Here is a 12,872-nt window from a genome sequence, read left to right on the forward strand (position 1 = left end):
AGGGATTTGTCAATGAAAACAGACAGATCCCTGTTCTGGCAGGGGAGTTAGAGACAGATCTACTGTTCCTAGCAATTAGGAACAGCGATCTATCTCCTCTTCTAGTCAGCCCAGCCCCCATACAATTAGAATCACTCCCAAGGAACACACTTAACCCCTTGATCGCCCCCTAGTGTTAACTCCTTCCTTGCCAGTGACATTTATACAGTAATCAGTGGCTATTTTTAGCTCATATCGCTGTATAAATGTCAGTGGTCCCAAAAAAGTGTCAAAAGTGTCCTATCTGTTTGTCGCAGTCCCGCTAAAAATTGCAGATTACCGCCAAAACTAGTAAAACATTTTTTAAAATAATAAAAAATGCCATAAATATATCCCCTATTTTGTAGGCACTATAACTTTAGCGCAAAGCAATCAATTTACGCTTATTGAGATTCTTTTTACCAAAAATATGTAGAAGAATACATATTGGCCTAAACTGATGAATAAATTAGTTACATTTTTTTTGAGGGGGGGGGATATTTATTATAGCAAAAAGTTAAAAAATACCGTATTTATCGGTGTATAACACGCACCCCAAGTTTAGGAGGGAATTTTGAGGAAAAAAACTTTTAGGAGTAAAGTTTAAGGAAGAAAAACTTACATTAAAATGCCCATCAATGCAGCGTTATCGGTGTCCATCTGCAGCTTTGCCCCAGTGCAGCCTTGCCCCAGTGCAGCCTTGCCCCAGTGCAGCCTTGCCCCAGTGCAGCCTTGTGTGATCGCCGCGATCCCCGCCGACATACACAGCCATGTGTAAATTCAAATATGGCGCCGAGACTGCAGGGACTCGGCGGAGCCGAGATACACATACCCGAGAGTCCTCGTCTTTTCTCGGCGCCACTCACAGTCACGCCCAGTCCCGCCCTATGATGGACATAACACAGGTCCAATGGCGGGACTGGGCGGGACTGTGAGCGGCGCCGAGAAAAGCCAAAGATACTCGGGTATGTGTATCTCGGCTCCACCGAGTCCCTGCAGTCTCGGCGCCATATTTGAATTTACACGCGGCTGTGTATGTCGGCGTCAATCGCCGCGATCGCTCCGATCACACAAAATTGGCGGGGATCGGTCTATAACATGCACCCACGATTTTCCCCTGATTTTCAGGGGAAAAAAGTGCGTGTTATATGCCGATAAATACGGTAGTTCTTTTTTCAAATTGTCGCTCTTATTTTGTTTATAGCACAAAAAATAAAGACCGCAAAGGTAATCAAATACCACCAAAAGAAAGCTCTATTTGTGGGGGAAAAAAGGACGTCAATTTTGTTGGGATACAGCATCGCACAACCGCGCAATTGACAGTTAAAGCGACGCAGTGCTGCATAGCAAAAAATGGCCTGGTCATTAAGGGGAAAAATCTTCCGGCCTGTGAGTGGTTAATTATCATTGGTACATATTGTGACAGGTCAGGAATGTATTAATGTAGACTGAAGTTATATAAAGGTTCACTTTAATATATAGTTTTGTTTTTTTTACAGGGTGTAGACAATCAGCCCCGATATATCGCCACTCAGGGGCCGCTAAGCCACACAGTAGGGGACTTTTGGAGAATGATTTGGCAGTACCAGGTTAAGGTAAGGCTTTAATTGTAAACTCATAGATTCATGTTTGCAAAGTTGATTAATGAGCACCTAATGATTGTACAAAACCTTTATTAGGCACAGTGAAAAAAACACTAAAAACCCTTATCACATGTTTAGGCTAAGCATCATTTGCTTCTTAATGTGATTGCCACCCTATGACCAAATAACCAATTCACTTTATAGGAAGCAGTGCCCACCCTCCTGTACTCTCTTGAAATACCCAGTGCTTTTGGGTATGGTGGAACATATTAAACTTCTGCAATCTAAAGGGCTGTTACATGGGAGTTCTGTCTGGTTTAGACTTTCAGGAATCAAAACTAGCGCTGGAATTTCAGGGCACTCTGCTGGTGGATCAGGGTAGTGGAAACATGGGTTTTACCGCAAAAAAAGAAAAGCCCCCTTATACTCATCTAGGTGGATGCAGCATGGATCCGATGCTGCACCTTTCCCCCACCGCCTCTGCAGTGAGAACTGAATGATCAAAACCTGCTGATCGCTCAGAACAGAGAGTGGTGACTGTCAGTCACTGGCTTTGTACTCTGCCTCTCCAGCGCTCATTGGAGCATTGAGCTTGGGGGGTGGGGGGAGCAGCTGGCTCAGTCTAACAGCATCGCAGCTTAGAGGCTGAGCCAGCTGCTGGTCCAGGGGCTTTAACCCGCTGTCGGCTGGTAACAGGAATGCAATACAAATTGCATTCCTGTGATCCATAGAGTAAGTATATCCAAAAAAAGGTTTGTCCATGCTTTTCCTTTAAAGCTGGACACTGGACACAAAAACTTTCATAGAAATGTAGCACCCTTGAGTTTAGGCAGGGTTGCTCCCAAATTTACCTGCCAGGTATAGCTACCTTGGCTAATCGTGAGGAACAATTGATTTCACTCTGAGTCTGTAATTGCTGCATTTCTCTCTTTTGTCACTAGGTGGCTGGGTACCTGGTGGCATTAGATATGAGAAGGGCAATGCAAGGTCAGATTATGGGTATACATAGTATCCCAGCCAATGGGCAGGGGTTTTCCTAAATCCCTTGGCCTGGTGGGAGAACCTATATATTTTGGTGGAGTCAGGTGTTCTGTGCCACCTGGACAGCTGTCTGGGTGGACATTTGTTTTGCAGTGCCCGGGCTGCTAGGTTTGAGATTGGGCCTATTCCGGGCACATCTGGCTGCTAGACTTTCTGAGTGCCTATCCAGAAGCAAGAGTCAGCGCAGGGTTGGGATTGCGGCTTGCAGTCCAACCAGAAATGACGGTTCTGCCAGCCGGAGAACCTGTTGTAGTTGGAGGTAGAGGGGAAGCTGTTGCCACTAAAGAACCAACCACCTTATTACCAGGGACCACAGGGAGTAACTGAAGCAAGTACCGGGCAGTATTCTCACCAACCGGGGACAGTGGAGAATCGGGAAACTTCGGTGGGTATCAAGCCAGGGACCCAGCCAGCAGAGGTGACGCTTGCAAAGCAGCCTCGTGTGTCAAGCCAGGGACTGAGCAGGCCAGTGGGGTGAAGCTTGAGAAGTATCTTGAGTGCCAAACTAGGGACCCAGCAGCGAGGTGGGGGTGACGCTTGAGGATGATACTATTGTGAAGATTGGAGGAGCAGTAACAGTGAATCAATTAGTCTGGTGAGAGAGACTATGAGCTCAGGGGGCTGAAGAACTACAAGAAGTGATTGTGAAGGAAGTGAAGGAACTGTTACACTTTGTGTTAGGAACTGTTAGACTGTTGCCATAGGAGACAGCACTCCTACACATGCAGATGGGGCGTCTTGCTGGATGCCTTTCACTGCAAGGCTGTTCTCCTATTGAAATCTTGGAGTCTGCCAATTAATCTTGCAACTACCTAAGGGTGTAATGGCCCTAACCCTCTCTCCCAAAGTTCTGTTAAGGGAAATAAAAATCTCTTTTGCATTCAAGAAGTGTCTGGCGCCCAATGACTCTAACTCCTTTGCACCCACTATGCCGCACAACCCACCATATACAGAAGGATGTCAGCTATCTCTGGCCCCAGAGGTTCTCATTAGACCAAAGGAGGCCTGGAACCTTGCTACAGAAATAAATTCCTCAATACCCACAAGGGATATAAATGCACCAAATGCCTTTGGAAACCAAGATTTTACCTTGGAAAAGTAGCAGCGACATCATTAGTGTGCTGTACATAGTCTGTGCAGAGGTTGGAGCTGTGCAATACAAGCTGTGTTTGGATAACCTGAGAAGGGGTGGAGACAAGACCAGTCACCCTGAACAAGGAGAGAGAGCAACAGTGACTGGTCTTTATTACAGGAAGCTTTTGTACAAAGGAAAAGTTTCACTAAACATTACTGCACAGATCTGGAAGAAATATACAAAGCCCCCCTAGATCTTTGTAAGAATACACATGGCTCTTGTATTTAGACAACGTTTGCTGGTCTCAGAGTTCAGCTTCAAAAGAAACCTGTGCACGCAGAATATGGATTCTACAATTGCTGCTGACCTCTCCTTTTAAAAATTGCTTGTCACGCTGATCCCAAGGTTTCAATATTGACTTTGTTTTGACTCCCTAGTTGGCATGTATGTTGCACCTCAAAGACTTCTGATACTAACATTTTAAGAATGGTACTTCCCCTTCCTCATATCTCTTTCAGTACAGGTTTTCTTTAAGCACAGAAACAAGCTAGCCAGACCTGGACTTTGTATTCTCTTCTCAAACTTCCTCCTTTAATAGCTGTGACATGACTATTAATATATATATTTGCATTGTGGTTTCTTTACAAAAGAATATGGTCTCGTTCACAGTAAAACCAACTAGCGCAAAGGAAAGTCTCTGAAACAGCTCATTACAATCAACTGATGTTTTTTTTTACATGTGGCTTCATGCCCATATAGAGTGCCTAGTGCCCCGCTGGACCTCTATCATTAAGCCTAACTCTGGGCATTTTTCTTTATTTTTTTAGTTTTGGATAAAGAAGAAACTTTTGTTTTTTGTAACCCTACTGGGAAGATTTTCTTTTTCTTCCTGTCCCTGAGACACAGCAAAATAAATGGGGGGAAAATAGTTGCCATCTGGGCAGAAAAACACAGACAGCAATAAAAACAGTGTCATAAGTTCTAATCTTTCCCATATCTAAGAAAATGTGTTTTACTTATGTGCTCACACAGCTCTGCACCAGATCACATTATATATATAGTACGTGATCCTGCACTTCCACCTGCAGGGGGCCCTGCAGCGGCCTGCCACTTCTGCTGTCATTATTCACAACAGAAGTTGATCTGCGGGTGCCGGGTGACGATTATCGGGCAGAGACTCAGAATGGAGCTCTTCCTATGTAAACATAGTGGATTTTGTGTTCCCACAAAGCAGGGACTAAAATCCATCTCTTCCCCTAGTAAAAGCAGCACACCTAGTAAACACAAACACAGGCTAAGCACACAGTTAACCCTTTGATCGCCCTAGATGTTTAACCCCTTCCCAGCCAGTGTCATTAGTACAATGACAGTGCATATTTTTTAGCACAGATCATTGTATTAGTGTCATCGGTTCCCTCAAAGTGTCAGATATTGTCCACCGCAATATCGCAATCCCACTATAAGTTGCTAATCGCCCCCATTACTAGTATAAAAAAATAAATAAAAATTCCATAAATATATACCATAGTTTGTAGATGCTAGAACGTTTGAATAAACCAATATATGCTTATTGGGATTTTTTTTATTTAAAACCATGTAGCAGAATACATAATGACCAAATTTATGAAAAAAATAGATTTTTTACAAATTTTTCTTATTGGATATGTTTTATAGCAGAAATTTTAAAATATTGGGTTTTTTTTTGGTCGGTCTTTTTTTGTTTATAGCGCAAAAAATAAAAAACAGAGGTGCTCAAATACCACCAAAAGAAAGCTATATTTGTGGGAAAAAAATTACATACATTTTATTTGCATACAGTGTTGCATGACTGCGCAATTGTCAGTTAAAATAACACAGTGCAGTATCGCAATAAACGGCCCAGTCATGAAGTAGGGTAAATCAGTCCATCCAGTTCACCCTGAGTGTGTGTGTGTGTTTGCGTTTATGTCACTACCTTTTTCCATAGCTCTGTACATTTCATTCCCTAAGAAACACATCTAAAAGTTTTTTGAATTTATCTACACTTCCACCACTAACTGTGGAAGGGAGTTCCGCATCCTTACTGCTGTAATTGTAAAGATTCCCTTATGCATTTTAAGATTGAACTGCTTCACTTCCAGTTTCATTGTGTGGCCACGTGTCTTTTTTAGAGACCTTAGGTTAAACCGTTTCCTCCCAATGCTGGGGTCACCATCTAAGGTTTTGTATTTAGTGATCATATCCTTTCTTAAAGCGGAGTTCCACCCAGAAGTGGAACTTCTGCTCATTTGTGTCTCCCCCCCCCCCCCCACATTTGGCACCTTTCGGAGGGGGGACAGGATACCTGTCTTTGACAGGTATCCTGTTCCCACTTCCAGGAGCCACGGCCGTGGCTATTGACGTCACCACTCGGCTCCCTCCTCCTCCTCCCCCAGTCACCAGGCCAGTAGGAGAGAGGAGCAGAGCCTCGCGCATGCGCAGTAGGGTTCCTGGCATGAAGCCATAAGGCTACCCTGCTGGGTTCCCATACCCGCAATGGCAGCGGCAGCACCCAACAGCTGATGGGAGTATCAGCTTCGGTGCTGACATCGCTGGACTCCAGGACAGATAAATGTCCCATTAATGTAAGCCAGCAGCTGCAGTATATGTAGCTGCTAGCTTTTAATTTTTGCAGTGGTGGGCGGACCTCCGCTTTAAGTCTCTCTTCTCCAGAGAGAATAAGTTTAATGTTTTGTAGTCCTGAGGTCCTCCAGCCCTTATTAGCTGGACTGAGGACTGATGACTAGAACTGGACAGCATACTCAAGATGCGGCCGAACCAGAGTCTTGTAAAGTGGTAGAATTAGAGTATGATCTCTTGAGTAGATACACTTTCTAAACAGTTTGCTAGCCTTGCCTGCTGCAGCTTGACATTGCATGCTGTTGCTCAGCCTGTGATCTAGTAGGACCCCAGATATTTTTCATCCTTCCCCCTAGTATCTAACCTGCATGCATATTTCTTTTTTAACCATTTGGAGACCAGGCCTTTTACTGATACTCTTTGTTTACATGTAAAAATCAATATGTTTTGCTATAAAATTACTTAAAACTACCAAACATGATATATTTTTTTAAAAGCAGAGGCGCTAGAGAATAAAATGGCAGGTGTTGCAATTTTTTTATGTCACGCAGTATTTTCACAGCAGTTTTTCAAATGCATTTTTTTTAATACACTTTCCTGAATTTTAAACGCACAAAACACAGTATACAGAGTCTTGAAAAAGTATACTCCTTGAAATTTTCCACATTTTGTCATGTTACAACCAAAAAACATAAATGCAGTTTATTGGGATTTTATGTGATAAACCAACACAAAGTGGCACATAATTGTGAAGTGGAAGGAAAATGATATATGGTTTTCAAAATGTTTTAAAAATAAATATCTGAAAAGTGTGGCATGCATTTGTATTGAGCCCCCTTTACTCCGATACCCCTAATTAAAATCTAGTGGAACCAATTGCCTTCAGAAGTCACCAAATTAGTAAATAGTCCACCTGTGTGTTATTTAATCTTAGTATAAATAATTCTGTTCTGTGAAGCCTTCAGAGGTTTGTTAGAGAACCTTTGTGAACAAACAGCATCATGGAGGCTAAGGCACACACCAGACAGGTCAGGGATAAAGTTGTGGAGAAGTTTAAAGCAGGGTTAGGTTATAAAAAAATATCCCAAGCTTTGAACATCTCATGGCGCACTGTTCAATCCATCATCTGAAAATGGAAAGAGTATGGCACAACTGCAAACCTACTAAGACATGGCCATCCACCTAAACTGACAGGCCGGGCAAGGAGAGCATTAATCAGAGAAGCCAAGAAGCCCATAGTAACTCTGGAGGAGCTGCAGAGATCCACAGCTCAGGTGGGAGAATCTGTCCACAGGAAAACTATTAGTTGTGCACTCCACAAATCTGGCCTTTATGGAAGAGTGGCAATAAGAAAGCCATTGTTGAAAGAAACCCCCTATGCAGTTTGCGAGAAGCCATGTGGGGGATACAGCAAACATGCAGAAGAAGGTGCTCTGGTCAGATGAGACCAAAATTGAACTGTGGCAGAAAACTAACTGCACATCACCCTGAATACACCATCCCCACCGTGAAACATGGTGGTGGCAGCATCATGCTCTGGAGATGCTTTTCTTCAGCAGGGACAGGGAAGCTGGTCACAGTTGATGGGAAGATGGATGGAGCCAAATACAGGGCAATCTTAGAAGAAAGCCTGTTAGAGTCTGCAAAAGATTTGAGACTGGGGCGGAGGTTCACCTTCCGGCAGGACAACAACATATTTAATTGTAAAAATTTTTGAAAACCCTGTATCATTTTCCTTCCACTTCACAATTATATGCCACTTTGTGTTGGTCTATCACCAGGGCTTTTTTTCTCAAACAATAGGTGCTGGAACTCAACCAGGACCCCCCAAATCATCTCCCCCCACACACCCTCCAAATCACATCAAATAGTGGGTGTGGTCATATTTCACAAACAGTAGATGGGTCTTAAAGGGGCATTGGATGTATTATGTAGTTAGCACATATTTCAATTTAAGGTAGTATTAAGGGTAGTATTTAAATTGGTTGTAAACCTCAACATTTACCCAGTGAAGTGACTGGCCCCAGGTAATACACAAAGAGGAAACAAATCCTCCTACATAGGTTGTAGCTGTTTATCTGCTTTCTTCTCTTCTCTATATCCGTTCAGAGTCCAGAATTGAAAAAGCTTATCTGAGCTGTGAGAAAAAAAGGGGGCGAGAAGCTGAAATTTCACTCTGTGTTCTTATACAGAAAAACTCAGCTCTTCATAAGATACATTCCATAAAAGTTTTGAAAAAAAAAAGGTGGGGGTGGCGTACCGTGCCTTATATTATAAAAACGCAATACACCGTCTACCAGCTGTGATCACTATCTTCAGAGGAAAACAGAACTTTTTTTACTGCGGGTAGTGTGAACCCACCCTAAGTACGGAAAATCACAAGTCTCTGCACAAGTGTGAACATGCCTAAATTTAAGGTTTTAGCTTTAGATGACTTTTAATTCCTATATTTAACTGGTTCCAGTGTTTTTTATATATATATATATATATATATATATATATATATATATATATATATATATCTGCCTGGAGCTCAGTTTTGACAATGTGTACATTACAGCTTTAGCTTTGGTAATGTTTGAAACAACATGATATAGTCCTGTCATGCTCATCAATGTGTCACATTTCTTATAGGTTATAGTAATGGCATGTCGAGAAGTGGAACACGGAAAGGTAAGTAATTGCTGAAAGAGCCTGTACACTATTGTCCCCATCACAGTCACATACAGATACACCCGCTGCCAATTCAGGTAAACACAGAGCAAGAATTTACTAGAACGTATATGGTATTTTGGCTGTGTGATCAAACAACTGGCTGCAGCAAATTCGAGAGGCTCTTCAAACGCAGTGAGGATTATATTCATGGTGAGAATAGAAATAAGACACTAGCATTGTAAGGAAAACACTCTGATTGGCTGATATGAGGGAGATGATTCTTTGTACGTCAACACAGTCTTTTGTATTGGCTTAATAAATGTGCCCTGACTCCACAAATTTTGTTAGGTCTCTTTTGTTATAAATTGACCAGGATCTCTTTTGCAGAAAAAATGTGAACGCTACTGGCCATTGGATGAGGAACCCATCCAGTATGGACCAATCGCTGTTAGCATGGTTAGTATAGTGAATTGTGAATATAAGGAATGCATATTGCTACAGGTCCTGCCTGAGGCCTACAGAGCAGAAAAGACATAACCGAGGCCCCGTTCACACTTGTGATTACAGGAAGACTACGAATTGCTGCTGGAGACGCAGTGGAGCTGTGGGCAGAAAGTCCTGAACAAAGCAATAAGAGGCTGACAGCCTCTGCATCCAGTCTCAGCTGTTTGCATGTAATCAGACATGCAGTGATTATTTGCGGATGATTGGCCCTGGAAAAAAAGTGTTGCATCCAGGGCCGTTCATCCTCAGGTAATTATTGCATGTACGATTACAAATGAACAGCTGCAGATGGCTACGGGTGCTGTCCGCCTCTCATTCCTTTGTATAAGTTTCCTGCAAGATGTTCATAGTCTGTCCCTAAGTGTAAGAGTGAATGGGACCTAATGCAGTCATCAAATCTTACCAGCTACCAAGGACTGGTAAGCTGCAATATATTAAGTTTTGTGTTTCTGTGTTTAGATATACTTTAAAATTATTTTCCATTTTAGAACTAGGCGATAGCACCAAATAGACTTGACCCAGAATTTACCCCAAACCATCCTAGTTTCTCCTAATGTGTTGTGTTTTGTTAGGTGGCGAAGGTCATTGTGAATCCGGAGGTGGTCTTTAGGAACCTAAAGGTGATCTATCAAGAGGTGAGTGTGCTGCTAAGCAGCCTCAGAGAGCAAGAATGTCCTGACATAGACCTATCTCAAACTGGATGGATGAGTATATCAGGGGTGTTTCTGGGGTGTGTACCAGGCTTTAGAGGCAGTATTACATGTGGCCAATATTCTGAATAATTCAAATAACTGGACAATACATGACCACAATGAGTCCTCACACCTCTCCACCTCACTTTTGTGTGTGTGTCTTTCTCCAGTTTGTCTTCTGCCTTCATCACTGTTACTCAGAAACAAATAATATCAGCTTCTAAAAAGTTGTAATTATGCTTTGCTGTCACTACTTAGATCTGTTATGCTGGCCATATACTAGTAGATTTTCAAATGACTGTTTGTACAAACATTTGTATGAAAGTTCTCAGTAAATTCGAAGGCTTTACAAATGTCTTCCAAAATTACGGTACCTTAGAATTTAGTTTTCTTTTAACATTCGATTTTGGAATGAATAGACTTAACTGAACGGTGCTTCTGAGTGGGATTGTGAGCTTGTGTCTCTTGATTCTGTGCTGTGCTACCTTCTCCTTAGTAAACTACAAAGGCAGGTGCTGGGTCCAGAAAACACTGTATTTTTGGAGACTTAAGCCTTGTACACACGATCAGATTATCGGACGAATTTTCGTCAGTTTTTTGTTGCATGCTAGTCTCAAATCAAAAATGAAGAGGGTTCTCACCATCAGAAAATTTTCATACGACAGAATTCAACGTCAGAAGTGACGTAATGTGTTGAATTGTTTTGTATGTGTTCTTTCATTTCTGAGCATGCCTAGTCTTGCTCTTCAGATTTTATTTGGGGCGAAAACCATACTAATGAAAAGAATATTGGATGTTGTGGTCACATCAGACAAAGATTTTGGAGCCTGCATATCCAGTTTTTGTCTGACGAAAATTCGTAATCGGCTGTCAAAAGCAACATACTAACGATCAGAAAATAGGCAGATCGTTCATCGGGCAAAGTTTAACTTCAGATTTTCTGATCATGTGTACGGGCCTTTAAAGTGGTTGTAAAATCAGAAGATTGTTTATCTTAATGCATTCTATGCATTAAGATAAAAACCCTTCTGTGTGTAGCAGCCCCCTCAGCCCCCCTAATACTTCCTTGAGCCCCATCTCTATCCAGCAATATCCACGAGTGCCTCGGCCATCCGGGACTCTCCCTCCTGATTGGCTGAGACACGGCAGCAGCGCTATTGGCTCCCACTGCTGCCAATCAAACTCAGTTAGCCAATCAGGAGAGAGAGTGGCGGGGCTGAACCACAGCTCCTTGTCTGAATGGATACACAGAACTGTAGCTCGGCTCGGGTGCTCCCATAGCAAGCTGCTTGCTGTGGGAGCGCTCGACAGGAGGGAGGGGCCAGGAGTTCCAGTCAGGGACCCGAGAAGAGGGGGAACCGGGCTGCCCTGTGCAAAAAATCTACACAGGGGAGGTAAGTATGACATGTTTGTTATTTTAATAGAAAAAAAATAGACTTTACAATCACTTTAAGCTGGCCATATACTGAGCAAATTTTAACCGGTGGGTGACCTTGTGCGCACCACTCTGTCCAACAACCTTCGGTTTTTTAATTCGAACAGAAAACTGTCAGCCAAACAGCACCTTCTTCCAATCTGATATGATATTTGGCCACCCGCCCTGATTAGCATTGATAGAGGATATTGTTAGATTTATGTCTTTCAGCCCTCTATGGGTCTATGGCCAGCTTTTTGACTCAATATCATTCAAAAAAAAGAGGACACCAGTCACACTAGGTTAGGTACATGGCAGGATGAAATTGCGTTTGCTATGTTTTGTGGTCTGCTTGCGAAAGGCTAATATTTTTTTTTTCTAATTGCATTGTTTCTATGCATTGTGCTTTGATTGTCATCACACTTAAAACAGCGATATGCAGTTTGGAATAAAAGACTGTATAATATTAGGCTGTATCTGAATTGTAAAATAGCAAAAGGCATAAAGGAATGGCCATACACGCTATCCTAAAAATAAAAAAATAAACCTAATATTTGTGGATTTGAATTGGAAATGGGATGCAACTATCTTCAGTTTTAAATACGGCTCTAATTTGCTTTGCACTGATGAAAAGTCCTATTCTCTGACTGCTGCTTTCTCTACTTTGTAGGAAGCCCGGGAAGTTGGTCACTTCCAGTATATCGCATGGCCTGATCGTGGGATTCCAGACTCTTACTCCTGCTTCCTTGAGATGATCAAACTAGTGCGTCAACATCAAGGACAGAACAGTGCCCCAATTTGTGTGCACTGCAGGTTAGACCAACTCTGGAAGAGCTGCAATCAGTGCAAAATGTGGTGCCTGGGCAATTTTTTGTTTTCACCTTAAAGAAAAACAGTCAAGTTTGGGATTATGTAAGGATTTCAGTTTTTAGCTTTGACACTTTAGTTACTTTAACTATAGTCCCCTGTACAAGCTTTTATTAAACACTAATACATTTCTACTGTATGCTAGTACATATTTATCCCTAAGGCCTCATGAACACAGGGAGTTTTAAAAAACAAGCTGCAAAGGCCAGTACCTACGCCGGGAAAAAGCACCTGTAAAAACGCACTTTAGAAGCGTTAAACGTTTTTAAGCTGTAGTAGTTGGATTTGGGAGTTGAAAATAGAAGAGGGCAGAGAAACTCTGCTAAACGCTAATGCGCATTTTCGCCAATGCAAAATGCTTCTAAAAGTGCGTTTTTACAGCCGCTTTTTCCTGGCCAAGGTACTGGCTTTGCAGCTTGTTTTTT

The 12,872-nt window shown here is 42.3% G+C and overlaps 1 protein-coding gene across 2 annotated transcripts in view; it reads left to right on the forward strand.

Annotated features, from left to right (window-relative positions):
• Positions 1–12,872, forward strand: part of PTPN18 (protein tyrosine phosphatase non-receptor type 18) — a 162,721-nt gene that overhangs the window by 67,283 nt on the left and 82,566 nt on the right. For both annotated transcript variants that reach the window (XM_073599772.1, XM_073599771.1), the window contains 5 exons: positions 1,518–1,613; positions 8,950–8,988; positions 9,358–9,426; positions 10,047–10,109; positions 12,251–12,393. In XM_073599772.1, the coding sequence (XP_073455873.1) occupies positions 1,518–1,613; positions 8,950–8,988; positions 9,358–9,426; positions 10,047–10,109; positions 12,251–12,393 (410 nt within the window). The remainder of the gene's footprint in view (positions 1–1,517; positions 1,614–8,949; positions 8,989–9,357; positions 9,427–10,046; positions 10,110–12,250; positions 12,394–12,872) is intronic.

The sequence above is a fragment of the Aquarana catesbeiana genome, linkage group LG09, assembly GCF_042186555.1.
Source record: "Aquarana catesbeiana isolate 2022-GZ linkage group LG09, ASM4218655v1, whole genome shotgun sequence".
Lineage (NCBI taxonomy): Eukaryota > Metazoa > Chordata > Amphibia > Anura > Ranidae > Aquarana > Aquarana catesbeiana.